This window comes from Perca fluviatilis, chromosome 10, assembly GCF_010015445.1.
Source record: "Perca fluviatilis chromosome 10, GENO_Pfluv_1.0, whole genome shotgun sequence".
Lineage (NCBI taxonomy): Eukaryota > Metazoa > Chordata > Actinopteri > Perciformes > Percidae > Perca > Perca fluviatilis.
The window spans coordinates 23,370,601-23,391,550 of NC_053121.1; the positions used below are offsets into that span (position 1 = coordinate 23,370,601).

Consider the following 20,950-nt stretch of genomic DNA (forward strand, 5'->3'; position numbering starts at 1 on the left):
ATACCTTTTGTTGGCAATGACAGAGGTCAAAACTTTTCTGTAAGTCTTCACAAGGTTTTCACACACTGTTGCTGGTATTTTGGCCCATTCCTCCATGCAGATCTCCTCTAGAGCAGTGATGTTTTGGGGCGGTCGCTGGGCAACACAGACTTTCAACTCCCTCCAAAGATTTTCTATGGGGTTGAGATCTGGAGACTTCTTACGAAGCCACTCCTTCGTTGCCCGGGTGGTGTGTTTGGGATCATTTTCATGCTGAAAGACCCAGTCACATTTCATCTTCAATGCCCTTGCTGATGGAAGGAGGTTTTCACTCAAAATCTCACGATACATGGCCCCATTCATTCTTTCCTTTACAGGGATCAGTCGTCCTGGTCCCTTTGCAGAAAAACAGCCCCAAAGCATGATGTTTCCACCCCCATGCTTCACAGTAGGTATGGTGTTCTTTGGATGTAACTTCGGCATTTCTTTCTACTTTAAACTTCTCTAAACGGACGAGTTGAGTTTTTACCAAAAAGTTCTATTTTGGTTTCATCTGACCATATGACATTCTCCCAATCCTCTTCTGGATCATCCAAATGCTCTCTAGCAAACTTCAGACGGGCCTGGACATGTACTGGTTTAAGCAGGGGGACACGTCTGGCACTGCAGGATTTGAGTCCCTGGCGGCATAGTGTGTTACTAATGGTAGCCTTTGTTACTTTGGTCCCAGCTCTCTGCAGGTCATTCACTAGGTCCCCCCATGTGGTTCTGGGATTTTTGCTCACCGTTCTTGTGATCGTTTTGACCCCACAGGGTGAGATCTTGCGTGGAGCCCCAGATCGAGGTAGATTATCAGTGGTCTTATATGTCTTTCATTTTCTAATAATTGCTCCCACAGTTGATTTCTTCACACCAAGCTGCTTACCTATTGCAGATTCAGTCTTCCCAGCCTGGTGCAGGTCTACAATTTTGTTTCTGGTGTGCTTTGACAGCTCTTTGGTCTTGGCCATAGTGGAGTTTGGAGTGTGACTGTTTGAGGTTGTGGACAGGTGTCTTTTATACTGATAACAAGTTCAAACAGGTGCCATTAATACAGGTAACGAGTGGAGGACAGAGGAGCCTCTTAAAGAAGAAGTTACAGGTCTGTGAGAGCCAGAAATCTTGCTTGTTTGTAGGTGACCAAATACTTATTTTACAGAGGAATTTACCAATTAATTCATTAAAAATCCTACAATGTGATTTTCTGGATTTTCTTTTCCTCATTTTGTCTCTCATAGTTGAAGTGTACCTATGAGGAACATTACAGGCCTCTCTCATCTTTTAAGTGGGAGAACTTGCACAATTGGTGGCTGACTAAATACTTTTTTGCCCCACTGTATACATTTCCTTATTTGTATTGGCCTAAAATTGGTTGGTAACTCCTGACTGGAGATTCGGTCTTCTTCTTCCTCTTCGGATGTCATATTTTTTATGTTTTTTATTGATGTTGTTTATGAGAATGTGTATATTGAGAGTTTACTATACGTTTTTATTTATTTTATAAATATTTGCTACATATTTGAATAAAATAAATCTATAGAAATTCCATTAATTTGTGCTTTAACAGATCTTATCAACACAGAACTAGTTCCTTAATGTGACCAATGCTCCAAACAACATCCCTACAAATAATTGATGGAAATAATTGCGCTTTTACTGGAAAATGTTGGGTTTGTTTGCGGTCACAAAATGGTAAAACCCAGGATTGAACCAGCAACCTTTCGACCTTCAGTCTTATCCTCTAGCTCAGGGGTCTTTAATGTTTTTTAGGCCATGGACCCCTTAGATCAGGGGTGTCAAACTCATTTTCCCAGAGGGCCACACTGGAAAAAGAGAATCACTTCAAGGGCCAGACATGGAGAGTTTATTGACTTTCTTTTGTTTCATTGAAAATGTCAGATATCTTTGACTGTATTACGGAACGTCGCTTTTTTGACATTGCTGTAGCGCTGTACCCATTTTTGTATGTTTTTTTTCCCCCTGACTTCTTTATGGCTTTCTCAGGTGTTTTTATCACCTTTTTATTTAAATTGTTGACATTTTTTTTATGCTTTTTGTTGCATTTTTGTCAACATAAAACCCTACATAAGTCAGCAAAAATGTTCGTTAGCCATCATAGAATTTAGCAAATCAAGCAAAAACCTTTTTTTTTGCGACAATCTTTCTGCCTAAACATGGAATTTCTGAGTCTCAGAGTCGGCAAATCTGCCAAATTCTGCTTTGAGTGTTGTGTAACTGCATTTAAAAAAAACACTTTCCTGTGTTTTTGGTTTTGGCGCACAAGGTGGGCCAAAATGTTTTGTGAACCTAAATTGATATGCGGCCGGATCATAATCTGCAAGAGGCCGGATTTGGCCCGCGGGCCTTGAATTTGACACGTAGGCCTATGCCTTAGATGGAAGAGAGACTGAGTAGGGACCCCCTACTGTATATAATAATAATAATAATAATAATAATAATAATAATAATAATAATAATAATAATAATAATAATAATAAATTTTATTTATAAAGCGCATTTCAACTCAAAGACCCTTTACAGTAAAACCATGGTAACAATCTTGTTACCAGACTGCACCTGATTAGTAGGCTACCTATTGTCAAGTTCCCCCAAGAGTTCATATCCTACTAGAGTTAGTTTGGGCCTATTTTTTGTTGGTGTCCTGTTATTTATCTGCTTTTTGTCCATTCCCTCCATGCAATCTACCATTTCTATTTCAAAAATGGCCAAACTAGAAAAGTCAAAAGTAAGTAAAGTGTAGTGTTTCAGAGGTTTTTGGTTAATCATTTATTTTACCTTGTAGGAGCATGACGGCCTGTTGCCTGAATTTGATGGCAAGGCAACTAGAAAGGCAAATGACTTCGTCGATAGCCTTGTGTGTCTTCTTTGATGCGATTTTCTGAAATAATATAGCTATAATGCACAACTTTAAGCAATCAAAAATGTGTCATATGAAGCAATTGACAAAACAATTCACATGCCTTACAAATCGTGAATCTTATTTAATGCACAAGAACATAAAGGTTTCACCGTAGGCCTTCCTTTCGAAAACCACGAAGAAAACTAGCAGCAGTTTTGAAAACGCGGAAAGGAGGAGAAATAAATAAGCGATTTTAATTTTTAAAGATTGACCTCGCCATTTGATTGGCATTTGGACAGATTGACTACGCAGCGTAGTTGGTTGTCAAATTAATGGAGTAGACATTACGCCACCAGACGATTGTTTTTTAAATGGTGTAACTCGCAATGTGATTTGCCTAGGGCGTAGGGACGGGATATGCGTCTTTACTGGAAAATGCTGGAACAAACCAGCAAAATGCCGAAACCCGGGATCGAACCAGGGACCTTTAGATCTTCAGTCTAACGCTCTCCCAACTGAGCTATTTCGGCGATAGAGCTAAAGGAGAATGCATGTCAAATTTGTAGATGGCCAAACATTTCAGCATTCTCTTTATTTCCATAATTAACAAACCCATTATGCTAAATCGTGAAAACGCTTCAACCGGTTGACCGCCCTGACAGGTTGACTTTGTGTTCTCTATGGCTCTGGATCATAGACAGTATATAAACGCTCCGGATGACGTAATTTTGACGCCCACATTGAGCGCAGAGGCTGCTGGGAAGGAAGGTCAAGAATCGATGGTCGTGGAGCATAGATATATACATGGGTTTACTGCTGCAAGAAAAGACTACCACTTTGTAGAACTAACTACTGGTACTGTAAAACTACTTTACTATTTCAAATGAGGCATGTACGCCTTGCTGCCTACAATACAGCAAACTTTACAATAAGCTATGCTTTGGGTTTTTTAGACTCAGTCGGGCTAGCTGTCGTTAGCTGTTGTAGCATTGTTTTCGCTTCATTAGGCGGCCATAAAAGACTATTTCCCGAGGTTCCCCAGCCAAGGCAGGGGTCCGGACTGCCTTAGGGATGTGTTTTTGTCCGTCCCGTGAAGATGGATGAGAAGTCCAGCAGTAACAGCCACCACCGGCTCCTTATCGTCCTGCTCATGGTGTTGCTCTTTGGCGTCATTATGATCCAGTATGTGTGCCCGAGCAGGTCTGAGTGCCAGATGCTACACCAGCTGGGATCCTGGTTTGAGGGCGGCAGTGCAACTGGTTCCCGGAGCAGTGGCAATGAAATCCAAGACGGGCTCCAACAGGACCCTTACATTGCAGAAGACGGCGCTCTGGTCCGCTTCGTCCCTCGCTTCAATTTCACCATAGCAGATTTAAATCGTGGCGTAGACTTCAACATCAAAGGAGATGATGTTATTGTTTTTCTGCACATTCAGAAAACGGGTGGCACGACGTTTGGTCGACACCTGGTGCGGAATATTCAGCTGGAGAGGCCCTGCGAGTGTCACGCAGGTCAGAAGAAATGTACCTGTTACCGGCCAGGTAAAAAAGAAACCTGGCTGTTTTCCCGTTTCTCCACCGGCTGGAGCTGCGGACTTCATGCGGACTGGACTGAGCTGACCAGCTGCGTCCCGTCACGCATGGACTCACAAGAGGCTCCCGAGAACCTGCCCAGGTTGGTGTAGTAGGATGCTTGGGATGGGAATCTTAATAATGACCTAAGTGTAATAAAACGTTTCGACGTTACATGTACTGTATGCCACAGGTGTTAATTAAATACATATTTAATTGAACCCTTTTACCTGACCAGTTTGATGCTATTACAGCTGTTTCATATTGAGGATGAATGTGACGCTTGGAGGAAGTTTTAACACTGTAGGTGGTCAAGTGGTCACAATCTGCTTCTAAAAATATTTTGCTTTTTCACAAAGTATATAAAAACATCTTAATAAAAAAACGTTCTTTAGTGGCTAAACTTTGTTCAACAAATAATTGCAGGAGCTTCTTGCCAAACTAATCCAACCAATCTATTCTCCAAGCGTAAGGATGGGTACATCAAATACTTACTTACTTACTTACTTGAATATTTGAAAAAAATTAAGAGATTAATTAATAATGAATAAAAAACATTATTTGCAGCACTGATTCAAATAGACATATTAATTGCAGTAACATCTTGAGGCTATTTGAGTTGGCTTATTACAGACCTAATGTCTTCTTTTCTCCCCAGTAGGAACTATTATTATATAACCATCTTAAGAGACCCCGTATCCCGCTACCTGAGTGAGTGGCGTCACGTGCAACGTGGTGCTACATGGAGGTCCTCCAAACATGTGTGTGATGGACGTTCACCAACGCTGTTTGAGCTGCCAAGCTGCTACTCAGGAGATGACTGGTCAGGTTGCTCCCTGCAGGAGTTCATGGACTGCCCCTACAACCTGGCCAACAACCGGCAAACCCGCATGCTGGCTGATCTCAGCCTGGTGGGTTGCTACAACGTCTCCACCATGAGTGAGGACGAGCGCTGGGCAGTGCTTCTGGAGAGCGCCAAACGTAACCTACGCGGCATGGCCTTCTTCGGGCTGACGGAGTACCAGCGTAAGACCCAGTATCTGTTTGAACGTACCTTCAACCTGGAGTTCATCGCACCCTTCACACAGCTCAATGGCACACGAGCCTCCAGTGTTGAGGTCCCTTCTGAGACACAATACAGAATCCTCCAGCTAAACCGATGGGATGTAGAGCTGTATGAGTATGCCCGTGACCTTTTCCTGCAGCGTTTCCAGGTGGCGAGGCAGCAGGAGCGCAGGCAGGCCAGGGCGAGGCGGCAGCAGGAGAGGAGGCGTCTCCGTGGAAGGCTCACAACAAAGCAAGGGAGGCAGCTGAAGCCCACAGCAACACCCCGTCAGCCTGTGAGCCTCTCTGTAGTAACTGAGGAGCAGCTGAGGGGAAAGGCTGGTGGAGACACTGTGGAGTCAGAAGTACTACTCCCAGACTGGTGGGATCTGGATGAAAACGGCACCATGGAGGATTACACGGACAATGTGGAGCAGTGGTAGTGACGGGAACGGGCAGTAGGGTTTCTTAATACTAGGTGTGCCAAGTTCTGCCTTGTCGGTTAATGAATCAAATTTATTTTTAGAATATGCCTTCCACTAAATGTTCTTTTTTCTCACCATGAACAAATGACACACATTTATTTATTGATACTGATTGTATTTCTTTGCCACAACTGACATTCATAATGGAGACATTTCCCTGACAGAATGAAAGGCTGGTCTAGGTACCTGCAATCATTTACCTTTCAGTGATCACACAAGCCTTCTAGACTGTTCTCCTGGCTTTTAAACACGCCTGAACTCTTGTGATGTAGCTTGGAATGAGGGGGTGTTTTGTTTTTTCTTTGTTAAAAAGAACAATGTAATAATTGTTTCTATAAATAATATGCTACTGTTTGTGATTTACAATCTATACGTTTGTCAAATTGTTGTCTTGTCTGAAATGCCTACATTTTAAAATGTACCTGTGATGTTAAGTGTCTTTTCAGTAACCGAAAAGGATAATGGAATTTCCATAGATACCTCATTGTGTAGCATTAACTGCTAATGTTGTAAAATTACTGAATTTTTTTTGTTTGTTTTTTTTTACATAAAAATGTTTTTACATTCATTGAACTGTTCTATTCTTGACATACTTGGACATCTTCTTTCTTTGTCCTTTTGTCTGACCGTGTACACAAAAGACTGCAAGCTTTTGTTTCACTTGCAAACCTCTGGAACACCAGCAGGGACCGCTGAAATAATTTTAATGAAATCAAAACTTCCTGGGTGGAGATACTGAGGTGCTAGTTGACATCACAGCTTATTCTTCAATTTGGTTGGATAGGATTTAAACCATTTTCAGCGTGATCATCAGAGGCTTTAATAGAGGGATCAGCTGCTCATAATTTTGAAGAATTATTCAAATGTTCAAGACTTCATGGAGGTTATAAGATTGTTAAAAAGAGAGATTCCTTTTTGGATCAGTCGCATGCATTGGCAGAGATCGGTTGGGGGGTAAGAACAGCGTATATATGCTTTTAATTGTCTACCGAAATACTTAAACTAAGTTTAAGGGCAGATTTAAATTAGGATTAGACTTTGAACAACCTGAATCCTGTCAAATAAAAAAAAACTAATGCCAAAAATCGGAAAGTCCCAAATACATTTATACACAAGTTATAGATCATATTTGGGATCAATTGTAGCTTTCTACTTGGCCTATACCGCCTGTTTTCAATTTACAAAAAAATATTCAGTATGTCTAGCCAAACAAATGTGAACAAGTGTGATATTTGACCGGAAAAACTGATGCTGCTAGCATGCATCCACCATGCATACGTTTTTTGGCTATATCGAAATATCTAAACTTCAGTAATAATGAGTCCATTCGAGGGAAGACTTTAATTTGCCTTTTATAAATGTAATCATATACCTGTCTTGTTCGTGTCTACCTGTGACGTGTTTATGGCAGCCTATCTTGATTACCTGTGCTTTAGTCGTGACATTGATTTTCCCCCCAATGCTAATCATGTTATCTAATTAATACACGAAAGTATACTCTCTTTCTCTCTCTCTCTCTCTCTCTCTCTCTCTCTCTCTCTCTCTTTTTTTTTTTTTTTTTTTTTTTTTTTTTCTCTCTCTCCCAACTCCTCCCTCACCATTTTGCCCTCCCTCTGATTTTTTTTCTTCAAATCTGCTATTTTGCTGTGTGTTCAGTCAGTGTTGCAGCCGAGCAAATTTAGTTGCAGCAAACATAGCCAGCCAGCCAGATCCCGCTTCTTTCTTTCTCTCACTCACTCACGGCTGTATAACACGTTTTTGTTTTTTTACTTGCTTCGACTTTATTATTCCTAGCTAGCGATAACGCTTTTATTTCTTATTCCGCTTTCACTTCTACGCAATACTTATTTTATATCAGACTAAGAACGAGTCTTTGTGGATAAAAAAACATTAAATAAACATTTTAACCGACGTTAATTTTGGAGAAGACATCGGAATCCGACTTGACTGTAAACAGGTAAGAGGCTGAGCACGTCTGGCGCAGTTTGCAGCAATATTAATGCTACGTTCCTAGTCTTATATTTAATCCATGTTGCAGTCATTTAAAACAGCTCTTCCACTCTTGTTGCGTGGAAGTGCAAAGCTGTCTTTGGTATTGTTAATTACGGGCATAATTGCGTTGTTACACCTAGGCACAGCAGTAATAACATTTAGATGTGGCATGTGTTGGGTAGGTTGGCTGATAGCTGACGGCTATGCTTTGTGTGCGTACAAATAATGCCTTGAATGCGGTATCTGCAAACAAGGGGTTTGGTTAAATGCAATATGCAGAGTTTTATCTCAGTTTCATGGTTTCAAGTGCAAGTTGTTGTTTTTTTGCCATGCCAGAGAGTGAAGTGCTAACAATGTGAAATTACTTTCTGAGTCTATCTGTCCACTGTGATGTTAGAAGTGAAGAGCACCTGCAGTTTCCTTCCTGGATATCTATCTGTATGTGTGCAGCCAGCCTCCATGCATGCAGTGCAGAGAGGTCGAGTCTTGTCCTTGTTTACCCTTAGGGGTCAGACACCATAGTGTACTATGTTGTCACTATTTGCCTACAGTACACATACTGTACACACCTCCAGTAGATGTATTGCCATCATCTAGGCTCATTTACCAATACAGCCAGTCAAGACATGTTCATGCTCACTCCAGGCTGTGGACTCTGCACCTGTCTAGCTAGTTTTTCTTTACTTAATATAAACACTGGCAAACACACATGGGCATGCAGCCACTTTTCCCACATAACCTGTTTTCATTTCCCCTTTGACACAGACACACATTAACTGCCTGAGAAGCTCCATATTTTATGTTGCAAATAAAACCATTAAACAACCAATAACAAATCAAAAATGGTATGCTGACAATACGTTATTGGTTCAGCTATAATATACCTGCACTGTTTCTCCACACAGTTACTTTTCATGATCTCACCACAGGGATGTGAAAACCCCAGCTCACAGCCAGCAAAGTAAAATGAAAGCTCCAGGGCCTACAATATTCAGTCTCTTTTCTGAATTAAAAGTGCAACAGGCAAGTCAAACTGCAAGTATTTCATGCTTTTTGCAGGCTATATTGTCCTGTATGATGGGATAGGCTTGTTGAATGTTTGTTTGAATGTGAACTGTGGTGCTTTAATGAGCTAAAAGGATTACTGATACTTAACCTAATTACTTGGCTCCCTCCCTCCAGGCTGCTAGCTTTCACTCTCATTATGATTTATGGATCTTCCACCTTGTGCTTTTTAATCAATCACATTTGTCATCGACCTTATCCTGTTCTGTACCCATCCTTGTCGCTGCTCTCAAAAGAGTTGACTGTGAACTATAACGTTCATAGTTGGAGAACAGATATGAGCCAGTGTGTTTTTTCAATGTATACATGCTTAAATCACTCACAGTGTTTCCCCAGTTGGTGAAACACTAAACTCCATAGTTTTGTGATCTCTTTGTTCTCTCTGTCAACCTGCTGTCAAGCCTACATCAGCCTGTAATCATATTAGCATACAATCAGGCTAAAACCCCATTAAACATATTCACAAAATGCTCTTAATCTAGAGTCACAATAATAATTCACAAGTGCAATAATGTGAAATTTTTCACATTATAAAGACTCCTTTCACTTGCAGGTCATCTGAATCTTCATCATCTTTTTAGCACTTGCACTTCACTTAGCACTCACACCTAAATTGAAACTTTAACTTCTTTCACCTCTTCCATTTTAACTGCTATTTCAATACATGATACTCAGTTTTTGTATTTCGACTGCCACTTCAACTTTTTTTTAATTATCTCGTTTTTTTTCCAGCAGTGACCACACATGAATTTTCTTCTAAAAAACACTTTGCATTCACATTTATTACATTTATCCAGTGCTCTTCATTTGGAGGAATTAAAAAAGGTACAACAGTAGAATTGAAAAATTTAGAAACCACCAAAATTGCTGCTGAAGAAATTAAAATGACAGACCCTTAAAATATTCCCCCTGGCTACAACCTGATTGTGCAAAAGAATAAGGGAATATTCTAAAAGGAGAAATAAAAGGTTTTTGGATTTTATTTATTTGTTAATGTGGCACTCACTTTAAATTTCACTTAATGCATGCCCAACACAATTTTATTGATATAAGGCTATCTATTAGTGTGAGCAGATAAGGTGCAGGGCTCCCTGTCAAGGTGGCAGGCACCCAGCCGGCACACCAGCCATAATGCACACGTCTGAGCTCCGGTGAAGGTTACACTGCCGGTAGCCCTTTGGTGCACTGTGTTTGATGATGGACGCAGTGCGCTGGAGTCAACAGCAGCCACCCCCATCTGTCCTCCTTATACTTCCTCCCATCCTGTTCCACCTACATGTTGACCCCCACCTACTGACTGCTGGAGCCCCTCTTCTCACTGCAGACACCTGGCAGCAGTGCAATGACTGTTTTAACTGGGACACTCTATATTTATTCATCATGCCGCATCCCTCTAAATGACTGTTTATGCTGCATTGTAAAGGTCGGACAAGTTCACTAGGCCAAGATTATGTCTGTACAAAATGTGCACTCTTTATTACAGTTTTCCTGTAACTATAATTTAATTTATTACATTTTAAGTTTATGTGTTTATTAGTGTTGAAACTATCAGTCTATTTATAGATTAGGTGATCTACAGAAAATGTATCCGCAACTGTTTTGTTAACTGTGTCAGATTTCCTTGTCTTATATCCTGTTAAATACATGAAATATATTTAAACATGTCACTATTGGCTCTTAAAAGAAATTATGGGCATGTTGTCACTATTGATCAAGAAAACAAACTGCAGCTTAGTCGATAATGAAAACAATCATTAGTCGCACCCATATCGTGTATATTAAAAGGTTAAATGACACATTTTTATTTATTTACATGTACTGTTGAGTAAGTAAAGCCTATTTACACGCTTTCCTGTATATATTATGTTTTTACTTTGGAGCTTTTTGTATATAATCATGGTTACCAGATGTTGAATCCTAGCGATGTTGGTGGTCTCCTAACTTTTCCTGTAATGCCAACATAAGGTTATATTTTTGCTTTTTAGTGAAATACTTCATACCTTATGTCCCCATGATGATTGTAATAATGTTGGTGATCTTCCGGAGTTTTCCTCTGGAGTTATCATCAATACTTTATAAACAAATGCCTGCAAAATTAATGATATCAGCCTCAGCTGTACTTTGTGTTTAGGGATAATTATCAAATGTTAGCATGCTAACACCATAAACTAATATGCTGAACATGTACACATTATGCCTGCTAATCATAAGCATATTAGCATGCTAATATTTAGCATGAAGCACTAAAGCTGCATAAGTACAGCCTCACAGCGCAGCTGGCATGGCTGCATTAGTTTTAGTAGTTTTGTTTATGTGATGGTCGAGGTTACAACCACTTATTCATTAAAAACTAACAAACTTATTAAACATACTTACTATTTAGTTTGAATGTCAGACTCTGATGGGTTGTTCTGTCTGTTCACGAACATGTTGTAACAACCCCCAAGTGGGCATTTCACATTTTACCGACGTACAAATTATGCCATGGCATGATTTTTAACTGCCTCCATTGTCTTCCAGTACCTGTAAAGGCCCTGGTAAAGGTAAAGCTAACAAGGGGAGGCTTGGTTAAACAGTTGGTGAAATTTTCCTGAGGGGGAAACTCCTGGAAAGCAGAGTCACAGCAGTATATTTCAGCAAGTGAAAGGTCATTACTGTGTATATTTAAAAGCACAGGGTGCCGTATAAACTAGAATGGCACTGGAGGAGAGCCAGCATTGCTGTGTAGTTTTCCAAGAATGGTCGTAATGGCAACTGTGCGCCATTTGGTGTCTGGTGTGGCGAGGCGAGGAAGTGAGGAGTGTTGCTGAGGAGCATTTTGATGATGCGGGTTGTATATTTCTGAGCTGCGTCGTCAGGGTGTGCGTAAGCAAGGTTGCTTGACACTGATGTGGACCTGAATGCAGGACAGGCAAAGCTGCAGGAGGAGTGCTTGTTTTATCCCCCTGGGAAAAGTTTCTATCGATCTGTAGGTATGCTGGGAGGAGGAGGAGGCACAGACAAGCATAATGGTTAAGCAAGCAAAGCAGTTGCTGTACCTGCTCATTTCTCTTTCCTGCCCCTTTTTTTTGGGCTGGGATGTGTCTTTGTTCTTGTGTTTGAAGGTGGTGGGTGTATCAATTCAGCTCCCACCTCCCCCTTATCCCTCCTTCTCCCACTCCAATGCGGTGTTCTCCTTCTGGGCTGTCTATCTGCGCACACACATATACACACACACACACACACCCCGTTGGTTCCTCCGTCTGTGTCTGCCGCCATCAGACGCAGGGACTGATAATATCTGCTCCAGTCCCCCTCTCCTCCTGTTTTTTTTGTTCTCCTCCTCTACTGCATCTAGCCTATTGTTTATTGACTTTGTGCATTCATGTACTACTATGTTTCATTCATGACAGCCTTCCTTTCTCTCCATTTTTTACCAACTCCTAAATGCAGTTGGGACTTTGCCTTCTCTTGTGAAACTAAATTGTAGTTTCTTCTCTGAGTGTATGTTTATTGAGCCACCTCACTGATTGTTATCTGTATTCAGTTAGTGTCCGGACACGTCGTTCTGTTCCCTGCACAGCATGCATCCTCCCTGCATCTCACTGCAGTATAGTCCAAATCCAGTCACAATAAGGCATGACTTACTCCTCCACGTCTGTGAGAAGCTGTTTGGAGTTTTTGTACAGTTTGAATATTAGCATGTGGCTCAGCCATGACTGTGAAAAAATCCTGGGAGGAACAAGGACGGGCTCTGTCGAGGGAGGAGCTGCTGTGGAAACTGCCCTGTCATTGGTCGGTGATTTTCTCTGTGTGTCTGCAAAAGTCTGTCCGATTGGCTGGAGCCTTGCATTGAGCACAGAAGCTGCAGTTGTGAAGAACTAACCCCCCCCCCCACCCCTCTCTTTCTGCCCTGTCTATCCTATTTTTTTACTTCTTCTCTTCACATTAATAACTGTCTGGGAATCATCAGCGTCGACCACACACATGCCAGCCAGTGCGACTTCAAGGACACGGCTGTTCACAGTATATTGCAGCATGATTCATGTCAAGTTAGTCAATTACTTTTTGCTCCGTGGAGCTCAGGCGAGTTTAAGTGACGTCTCTGTCCTGCCTGCAATCTCCCTCTATCCCCTCTCTCTCTCTCTCTCCCTCTCTCTCACTCCCTCTCTCTCTCTCTTGTATCACTTAATCAAGACATAGCTTGCCCTTTCCTGTTCAATGCTGCCTCCCTCCCTTCCGTATGCTCTGTTCCCCTATTTGTTTGTCCTCGCTTTTTTCCCTTTGGCTCTTTCCTGTCCACTGTCCTGCCTCGTGGTCTTCATCACCCTCGTTTAAACAAGCTTCACACGAGGTTGTAGCTTCGACATTTTTCTCTTCAACAGGCTGCTTTTTTGTCAGTGCTTTGAATTAATGTTCTGTTCTGTTTTACAGTCCACAGCTAGACAACAAGCAAGGGCATGCAGAAGAGAGGTCAATGAGGAGGATGACAACAGAAGAATAGACAACGTCGAAGGAGGGATGAGAAAGAGACCGAAATAAGAGGAGGAAGTGGAACTCCAAAGTGCCTACTGCGAGGAGTTGTCTGCTGCTGTTTACTGCTGGATGAGAGCAGGACGGGGCTCAGTGTGCGCTTGGCCTTGAATGGAGGCTATATTTTATCCTGACAACCACAGAGTCATCCATCCCACGTTGCTAAGCTGCAGTCCCCACATACCCTGAGCTGAGCCGCCACCTCGTCTCATCACTGCAAGGACACCATCCCTATAAAGATTCAGCTTTTCTTTTTGTTCTACAGAAATCTTCTTTCTCAGGCCGTTCAACATAACTGCAGTGACTGCCCCAGCCCCGGCCATGTTGACGTGAATGTAATGGTGACTTACGGTGGGCGTCAGTCGATTCAGGTGAAGGCACAGACGCTGTGTCACATGCTAGAGTGATGTCCTATGTGTAGCTTCTGTTTTTTCTTTTTTTTTCCCCTTTCGAAACAGAGCTGGCCTCTGCCCACAGTCTACCCCCTCTATCTCAAACTTCAGCTGCCACTTTTCCCAGGAAGAACAAATAAACATCCACTAAAATACAACATCTGAAAGGACTCGCTGCCTATTTGCGCTGAAGAAAATATTTTTGCTTCTGTTGGGGATTTCTTTTTCTTGCATCACTATTAGTCACCCTTGCTCTCATCAGACAGTTTTCCGTCCATCTGCCCTCACCGGTGCTCAGTGTTTTTGAGCAACTTTGATGGCTGTCAGCATGACCATGGGGCGGGACACCAAATGGCTGACCCTGGAAGTGTGTCGTGAGTTTCAGAGAGGCACCTGCTCGAGGTCTGATGCCGAGTGCAAGTTTGCTCACCCCTCCCGAAGCTGCCATGTGGAGAATGGCCGAGTCATCGCCTGCTTTGACTCACTCAAGGTAACAATGCAACAGACATCACACATCGTGTTTGTTTAAACACATGCATTGTGACCAGTGTCAAGTTAGTTAATGCCTTTTGGCTCGGCACAGTATTCACACACAGATACGCACAAACCAGGGTTTCCTGTTGTGTTTTGCAGCAGAGGTGGTCTTTGTTTCAGGTGAGGTGGCTTACCTCCACTATAAATATATTTAATGAGTGTGACTATCGTTTAGGGTGTCATCTATGTACTAACTAAATTGTTTGAGAGAGGAGATGTGTCAAGATGTGGGTGGCTCACCACCTCAGCTAAACAATTTCCTAGACACCTAGCAAACTATGTCAGTTGGTCAGTTGATCCACCCTTTTTAGACTTAGAGCTATTTTTGTCAGAATTTCTCTAATTTCATATATATATATATATATATATATATATATATATCCTTGTGATTCTGTGTTTTTTAATATTGTGAATTCCAACGAACAAGTTTGTTGTCTATATTAACAATTAAAAAAGTCTCTCGCAGAATGATCTTTAAAGAAAATTGAGAATTACAGCTCAATATAAAAATTTTGGCCTGTCATCATCATGGAGTCTAAAGTGATGAAAAAGGGTAGGTGATACAACCAGATGTATTAAAGGGATAGTTACCACAGTATAAATGGCATTAAAAAGTCTTTGATGGTGGACAAATTTCATCTCATAGTGTATGTAAGGGTTAACACTTGTTTGCTCGTACATTCTGTGACTATTGTGTCATTTCCTCCGCAGAATAGCTAACGTTATTTTCCGAAGTCCTCTCTTTCCTCTTATTGTTGGCCTGTGTAGACGCCCAGACTCACAAACACGTTCGAAATTAAATGTACATGGTTCTCACTGTGCAGCTATCTATTCTGTTTTGATTTTGTTTTTTATTAGTTACACAAAAGTCAGAATAAGGTCTTCTGGTTATCAAGATATTCATTGTTTCTATTTTGCCTAGGCGTGATGGAAATTTCTCATAAAGCCACTTTGCCGACAGTCTGTCTGTCCATCAGGGATGTGGGCTTGTCGATCATGCTGCTTCAACATCACTTCAGCTTCTCTCCTCACTCTCGTCTCAACCACAGAACCACAACACTCGCTCCACTCATACAGAGCGGAAAAACTAACTGAAAAGTGATGATGCTTTACTGTATTTTAAAAGAGCTCCGACTATCGAGGGCCGATTACGCTAAAATCGAGAACTGTCTGTTGCTGTGTTGGTTTTGCTCGACCAGCTTTCATGCAGAGAAAAAGTGAGACCCAGACAAGGGGCTTTCTGTCTGAGTGCAGCTGCCGTCTCCTCGTTTATTGAGTTAGAATTTATTATTCAGCCATTTTTCTGTGTTATGTCCTCCAGAGCAGGAGGGAGATGGAGAGGGAGAGGGAGAGAAACAGAGAGGGGGGCCTAGCAACAGCACTGGAGTGCGTACCGATTGGATAGTTTGATCTTCCTGAGTGGCACGGCTGTTTTTAGCACAGAGCCACAGCCTGGCTCTCAACTGGTTGCATTGATGGGAGAAAGAGGCAAACTGCTTTGTACCAAAGGCAGTGAACAAGCATTAAAGGCCACTTTCAATGTTTGAAGCCCCGGGGTCATGTTGTTAGTGAGAGAAAGAACTGAAGTTGGTGACAGTTGAAGGTCAAAGTGGCTTTCTTTATCAGGAGCTGTAGAGGGGCTTTAGTGCCAGTACAGTATGTCAACAACCTCCTCTTTACAGCAGTGTTTCTGTCAACATTGTTGTTCAGGATTATTCTCAGCTGACAGACGTTCTTTTTGGGCAACTGACTGGAATAAACAAAGAAGCACCTCGCTCGAGCAGCTCTACATCATCACTCCTTCTTCCTGCTCTCCGCCCACCCCTCCCTTCTTTGTTAATTTTATGGATTTATCTGCTAATGGCCTCCCTCCTCACCGTCCCTCCCATATCTGGCATCTCCGGCCCGGTCCGAGCTGACCGCTGTCAGTCTCTGTTGCTCCTCCATTAGCTCTGTCTGGTGGGTCTGAACCTGCTGCAGGGGAGGGAGGCAGGGAGCTCACCGCCTAGATCTTTTTTTATGTTGTTAACTGGATTGCTGCTGTCATCCTAAATAATTAGTGTGGACATCCCATCTGCACAACGTACAGCATATATAACAGCAGTCTGACATTAGATGACATCATGGTAGGGCTGCAACTAACAATTATTTTAATTTACGAATCATCCGCAGAATACTGTAGAACAATCAATACATTTTTGGGTGGATAAAATGACAGAAAATAGATGACAGAAAATAGATAAAAATGCTAAAGATGACTTTTTTTTAAATAATTCCAAACCCAAAGCTTACTGAGTTTACTAACATATAAGATGAGTAAAAACAGGAAGTAAAAATCTTCACATTTGAGAGGCTGGAACCAGCGTATTTTTGGCATTTTTCCACGAACAAGACTAAGAGTTTGGAGCAGCTTTGTGAGGCTCTGTGAAATGTCAGGGGACCACCAAAGTGATTATGATTCATCGGCTGAGTAACATAGATGTCCATACCAAATTTCATGGCAATCCATTTATTTGTTGTTGAGATATTTTACTAAAAACCCCAAATGTCAGCCTCATGGTGGCACTAGATAAAGTCTGAACGAAACGTGTCAGATAGATGTTGAAATATTTCAGTGTTGTTATTTTCAAGTGTTGGACCGACCAACAGACCGACGCTGCCATCCCAAGAGTAAAACATTCATCAATTATCAAAATTGTTGCCAACTAAATTTCCAATCAACTAATCAATTAGTCAGCAGTTTCAACATCATCATTGTCACATATAAGAATGAACAAAAACTTGAGCATCATGATCCACTTACTGAAGATCAAGGTTGTCCTGTATCAATATGGGAACTGTTTAGATCTGTTTATTAATCATTTCATTGAATCAACGTCTCATCTCTTTCGTCTCTCTGAATGCATCAACAGCACACTACTGTACTGAACTAACAGGGACTTTCTCTGTGTTGCGTAGTGTGTTGCTATGGGAACCAAAAGGAGATTCCTGACTCATTACTCACCTCGACCCCATGTTTCATTGGCCTCGTTCTCTAACCCAGATTTTATAGCGTTTATAAAGGTTTTGTGTATCTGTATCAATGTTTTTGGTCCAACGTTTGGTTTTTGGAGCACACAATGCATAAAGTGCTTAGTTAGGCTTATTAATAGGTACTTTGCTTTTCCTGTGAGTTTGAGCAGGCTTGCTGGGCTCATTACAGACTCATCCCTAAACACACATCTCGCTGATGCAAAGCTTGCTTGCATCTTCAGTCTAGGCAACAGCGTTTGTATAAGCCTTGCCCTTGCGTATCATCCTGACCATTTTTCAGGCTGCTACATGTTTTGCTTGTGTGCTTTTTGTCCTGTGGGTGAGATCCTGTGAATTCCTCCTGGAAGCTGGTATGGGAGACACTGCAGTTGTCCTATAAAGCTGTCCTGCTGCTGAAACCCTTTTTTTTATGTGTCCTCATCTCAGCGCGACATCATCCATCACCGTCAAAGTCTCTGCACCATGACGTCAGTTTGTCTCCACAGTTCTTTATTCTCTGTCACCAGTTGTGCGGCAATCTCACCATCACCTGATGAGAGCTGGTTCGTGCGGGTGTGGTTTGACGACAGAGCATGTGGCTGACGCTCAGTGGAGGTAGTTTAGCGGGTTAACAGCTCATCTGCATCTGCAGGGCCGTACAGCTGCTGCCGGCCCAGGGGTTTAATGGAGACTGCAGCTTTTTTGTGTGTGACCTGCAGTGTTCCTGCAGCACCATCTTCACCTTCCCCACAAATTCCGGCAGGGAGGAAGGACACTGCTTTAACAACGTTCTGTGGCAAAATTAATTGTTTTTGAATAAGTGGCTCAAAATCTGATTTAGGGTTTGACATGAAGCCAATAATGACAAGTGGAAAAAATTTTAAAATTTTTGTGGGTCCTGAATCAGGATAAACCTCCGCTGACTAAAATGCAGAATTATAGCAACCTAAGTTAGTATGAAGTTATTGAAACTCTTATTTTGGATCCATAGTTTCACAAGATTAGTCACTTATAGATTTATATTTTTTTACAATTATTTTTTGGAGCATTTTTAGGCCTTTATTTGTATAGGTCAGTTTAGACTTGAAAGTGGAGAGAGAAGGGGAATGGCATGCAGCAAAGGGCTGCAGGTCGGAGTCAAACCTGCAACCACTGCATCAAAGAGTAAACCTCTATATATGGCCTGCTCTACCAGGTGAGCTAACCAGGCACCATTTTTATGGAGTTATCCGCTCATCAGAGAAACTACAACTGCACTTCTACATCGTTCAACTTTTACCCAATATTCAGTTTAATTTATAGCCTAAAATGTTAATAAAGTCTATCTATCTATTTATCTATCTATCTATCTTTTTATCTATCTATCTATCTATCTATCTATCTATCTATCTATCTATCTATCTATCTATCTATCTATCTTTTTATATATTTATCTATCTTTCTATATTGCTGAGCTATATGACCTTTGGGAATGTTTTTTATAACCATTTATTGCTGTTTATTTGCATTTATTATAAAGGGAATCTACCTTGCTCAAACACATGTACGACGTTGGTTACAGTCACACAAACTGTCTGCTGTCATTGTTTGAGCCTGCATGTGCTTTGCATACAAGACAAATAGAAATGCTTTGACTACATCAGCCCAACAGCAGACTACGGCGGCGCGGCTCAGCCAACATGCTTCATTTGTTAATGAATAGTTCTCTGTGTTCATTAGATGAGCATGTTTCATTTTATTTTTTATAATTAATTGTCTTTATTGGGACACACTTCCGATACAGTAGTACAGAAGTACAACACTTGAGTTTAAGTTAGCCAACCTGTTCTGACCTAGAGGTGAGCAGTAATAAAGATTACGAAGAAACCAATAATTAGAGATTATCTTTCCAACAATACTTTATAAAGCTGGTATGTATATATAAAGTCCAGTGGTGGAATTACATTTACTTAAATACTGTACTTAAGTACAGATTTGGTACTTTATACTTTTTTTTTGTTTGACATTTCTAGCATTTCTTTACTTGATTAATACTTTACATATAAAACAAATGATGAGCTTATAAGATATGTTGCATTGTTATATATCTTTAGCTAAAACAGTAAAATGCTGCTGACATCTAATCTAATAATAATAATAATAATATATAATTGTGTAACATTCACAGGGGCCATTTTTCTGCATTGAGTACTTTTGATACTTTTAAGTACATTTAGCTGATAATACATACTTTTGTTTAAGTTTGAAAGCAGGACTTTTACTTGTGTATCGTTTTGTGGTGTTGCTACTTTTAAAGTGCTTAAAGGATCTGAAGACTGCCACCACCACTGACAGTATTATGCAAGTTATAGTGCAAATGCAAGTAAACAAAACGTTATTATTACGAAGAAAATAAGCTAACTAGTCTCTATTCTCCATTTAATCCCATTTTAGCTCTTCTCTGAACCAAACAAGTGCATCTGCTGCAGTCAGTCACATATACTTGTATTATATATTTTTTTTCTCTTCCTGTAAAGTCACTTATTTATCGACTGACTGATAACTACCAGGTAGAGATACAGAATCCGTCGTACGGGACGGTGATAGCCGAGCATGTGTTTTCTTTAAATCTGTTGTCAGCGAGTTTCATCTTGTGTCTGCTGTGAAAAAATCTAAAGCTGTCTCAAATACTCCATCTGTCATTTCACATTGCTTTAAAAAAAGTTGTTAACAGTATAAATGATAAGTACAGTTTGACTGTACCTTAATGATCAAAATCATTTGCTTGTGGAAACAACTTTAAATGATGGCAATTCAATTTCTACATTTCTGTTTTGCTCAGATTGTTTACTCTGATTACATAATTTGAATGAACACTTTTAGAAAGTGGTTTATTTCACCAGAATATACTGTACATAGTTTGTAGTTCTGCTCTGTAAACACGCTTGACTCTTGATATTTAGTGTGACAAATTGAACTTTATCATATTGAAGAGTGCTTCGCTAAACTTAGATCAGTTACTGCATAAGGTGAGCTTTCTATGTCAAGACCCACCCTGATTGATTTAGTGTCACATTATTCTCAGTGTCACCCCGTCGGTCTGCTCTCACTCTCATCTGTCCTCCCGCCTCTCTCCTCCTCAGGGGCGCTGCTCCCGTGAGAACTGTAAATACCTGCACCCACCGCCACACCTGAAAACCCAGCTGGAGATTAACGGGAGGAACAACCTGATCCAGCAGAAGGCCGCAGCAGCCATGCTGGCTCAACAGATGCAGTTCATGCTGCCCGGAACACAGTTGCAGCCCATAGTGAGCAGCACGCACTAAAACGACGACTTTACAAACAAATTTATTTATCAAAATACTAACTGCACTCAGTGGACTTTGAGTGATGTTTTTCCAGCAACAGAGTGGCAGTTAATTTGTAATAATAGAATAATATTTAACTCTCTGCTAGTGCTGGCATCAAGTTATGAAATTTCTTCTA

The 20,950-nt window shown here is 41.1% G+C and overlaps 2 protein-coding genes and 1 non-coding gene across 9 annotated transcripts in view; 2 read left to right on the forward strand and 1 right to left on the reverse strand.

Annotated features, from left to right (window-relative positions):
- Window positions 1-3,335: 3,335 nt before the first annotated feature.
- trnaf-gaa lies at window positions 3,336-3,408 on the reverse strand. Its single transcript has one exon. It is a non-coding gene; the product is annotated as a tRNA-Phe (tRNA).
- A 208-nt stretch (window positions 3,409-3,616) lies between these two features.
- hs6st2 (heparan sulfate 6-O-sulfotransferase 2) lies at window positions 3,617-6,546 on the forward strand. 2 transcript variants are annotated; one of them, XM_039814462.1, is made up of 2 exons: window positions 3,617-4,552; window positions 5,111-6,546. In XM_039814462.1, the coding sequence occupies exons 1-2, from the start codon at window positions 3,975-3,977 to the stop codon at window positions 5,934-5,936; spliced, it is 1,404 nt and encodes a 467-aa protein (XP_039670396.1). In that variant the 5' UTR covers window positions 3,617-3,974; the 3' UTR covers window positions 5,937-6,546. The 2 variants fall into 2 exon arrangements, with proteins under 2 accessions (XP_039670396.1, XP_039670395.1); XM_039814461.1 differs by having other exon boundaries at window positions 3,618-4,552; window positions 5,108-6,546.
- Window positions 6,547-7,609: 1,063 nt separating this feature from the next.
- Window positions 7,610-20,950, forward strand: part of mbnl3 (muscleblind-like splicing regulator 3) — a 32,105-nt gene continuing 18,764 nt past the window's right edge. For 3 of the 6 annotated variants that reach the window (XM_039812750.1, XM_039812745.1, XM_039812749.1), the window contains exons 1-3: window positions 7,610-7,935; window positions 13,449-14,429; window positions 20,608-20,772. In XM_039812750.1, coding sequence (XP_039668684.1) covers window positions 14,256-14,429; window positions 20,608-20,772 — 339 coding nt within the window. In that variant the 5' untranslated portion in view covers window positions 7,610-7,935; window positions 13,449-14,255. The other 3 variants (XM_039812751.1, XM_039812748.1, XM_039812747.1) reach the window with 3 other exon arrangements.

What these genes read in the sequence shown, in the direction of transcription:
- hs6st2 (XM_039814461.1), top strand. Translation starts at nt 3,975, where the DNA reads ATGGATGAGAAGTCCAGCAGTAACAGCCACCACCGGCTCCTTATCGTC. An exon ending in GCTCCCGAGAACCTGCCCAG is followed by an intron (nt 4,553 to 5,107) that starts GTTGGTGTAGTA and finishes TTTTCTCCCCAG; the next exon opens with TAGGAACTATTATTATATAA.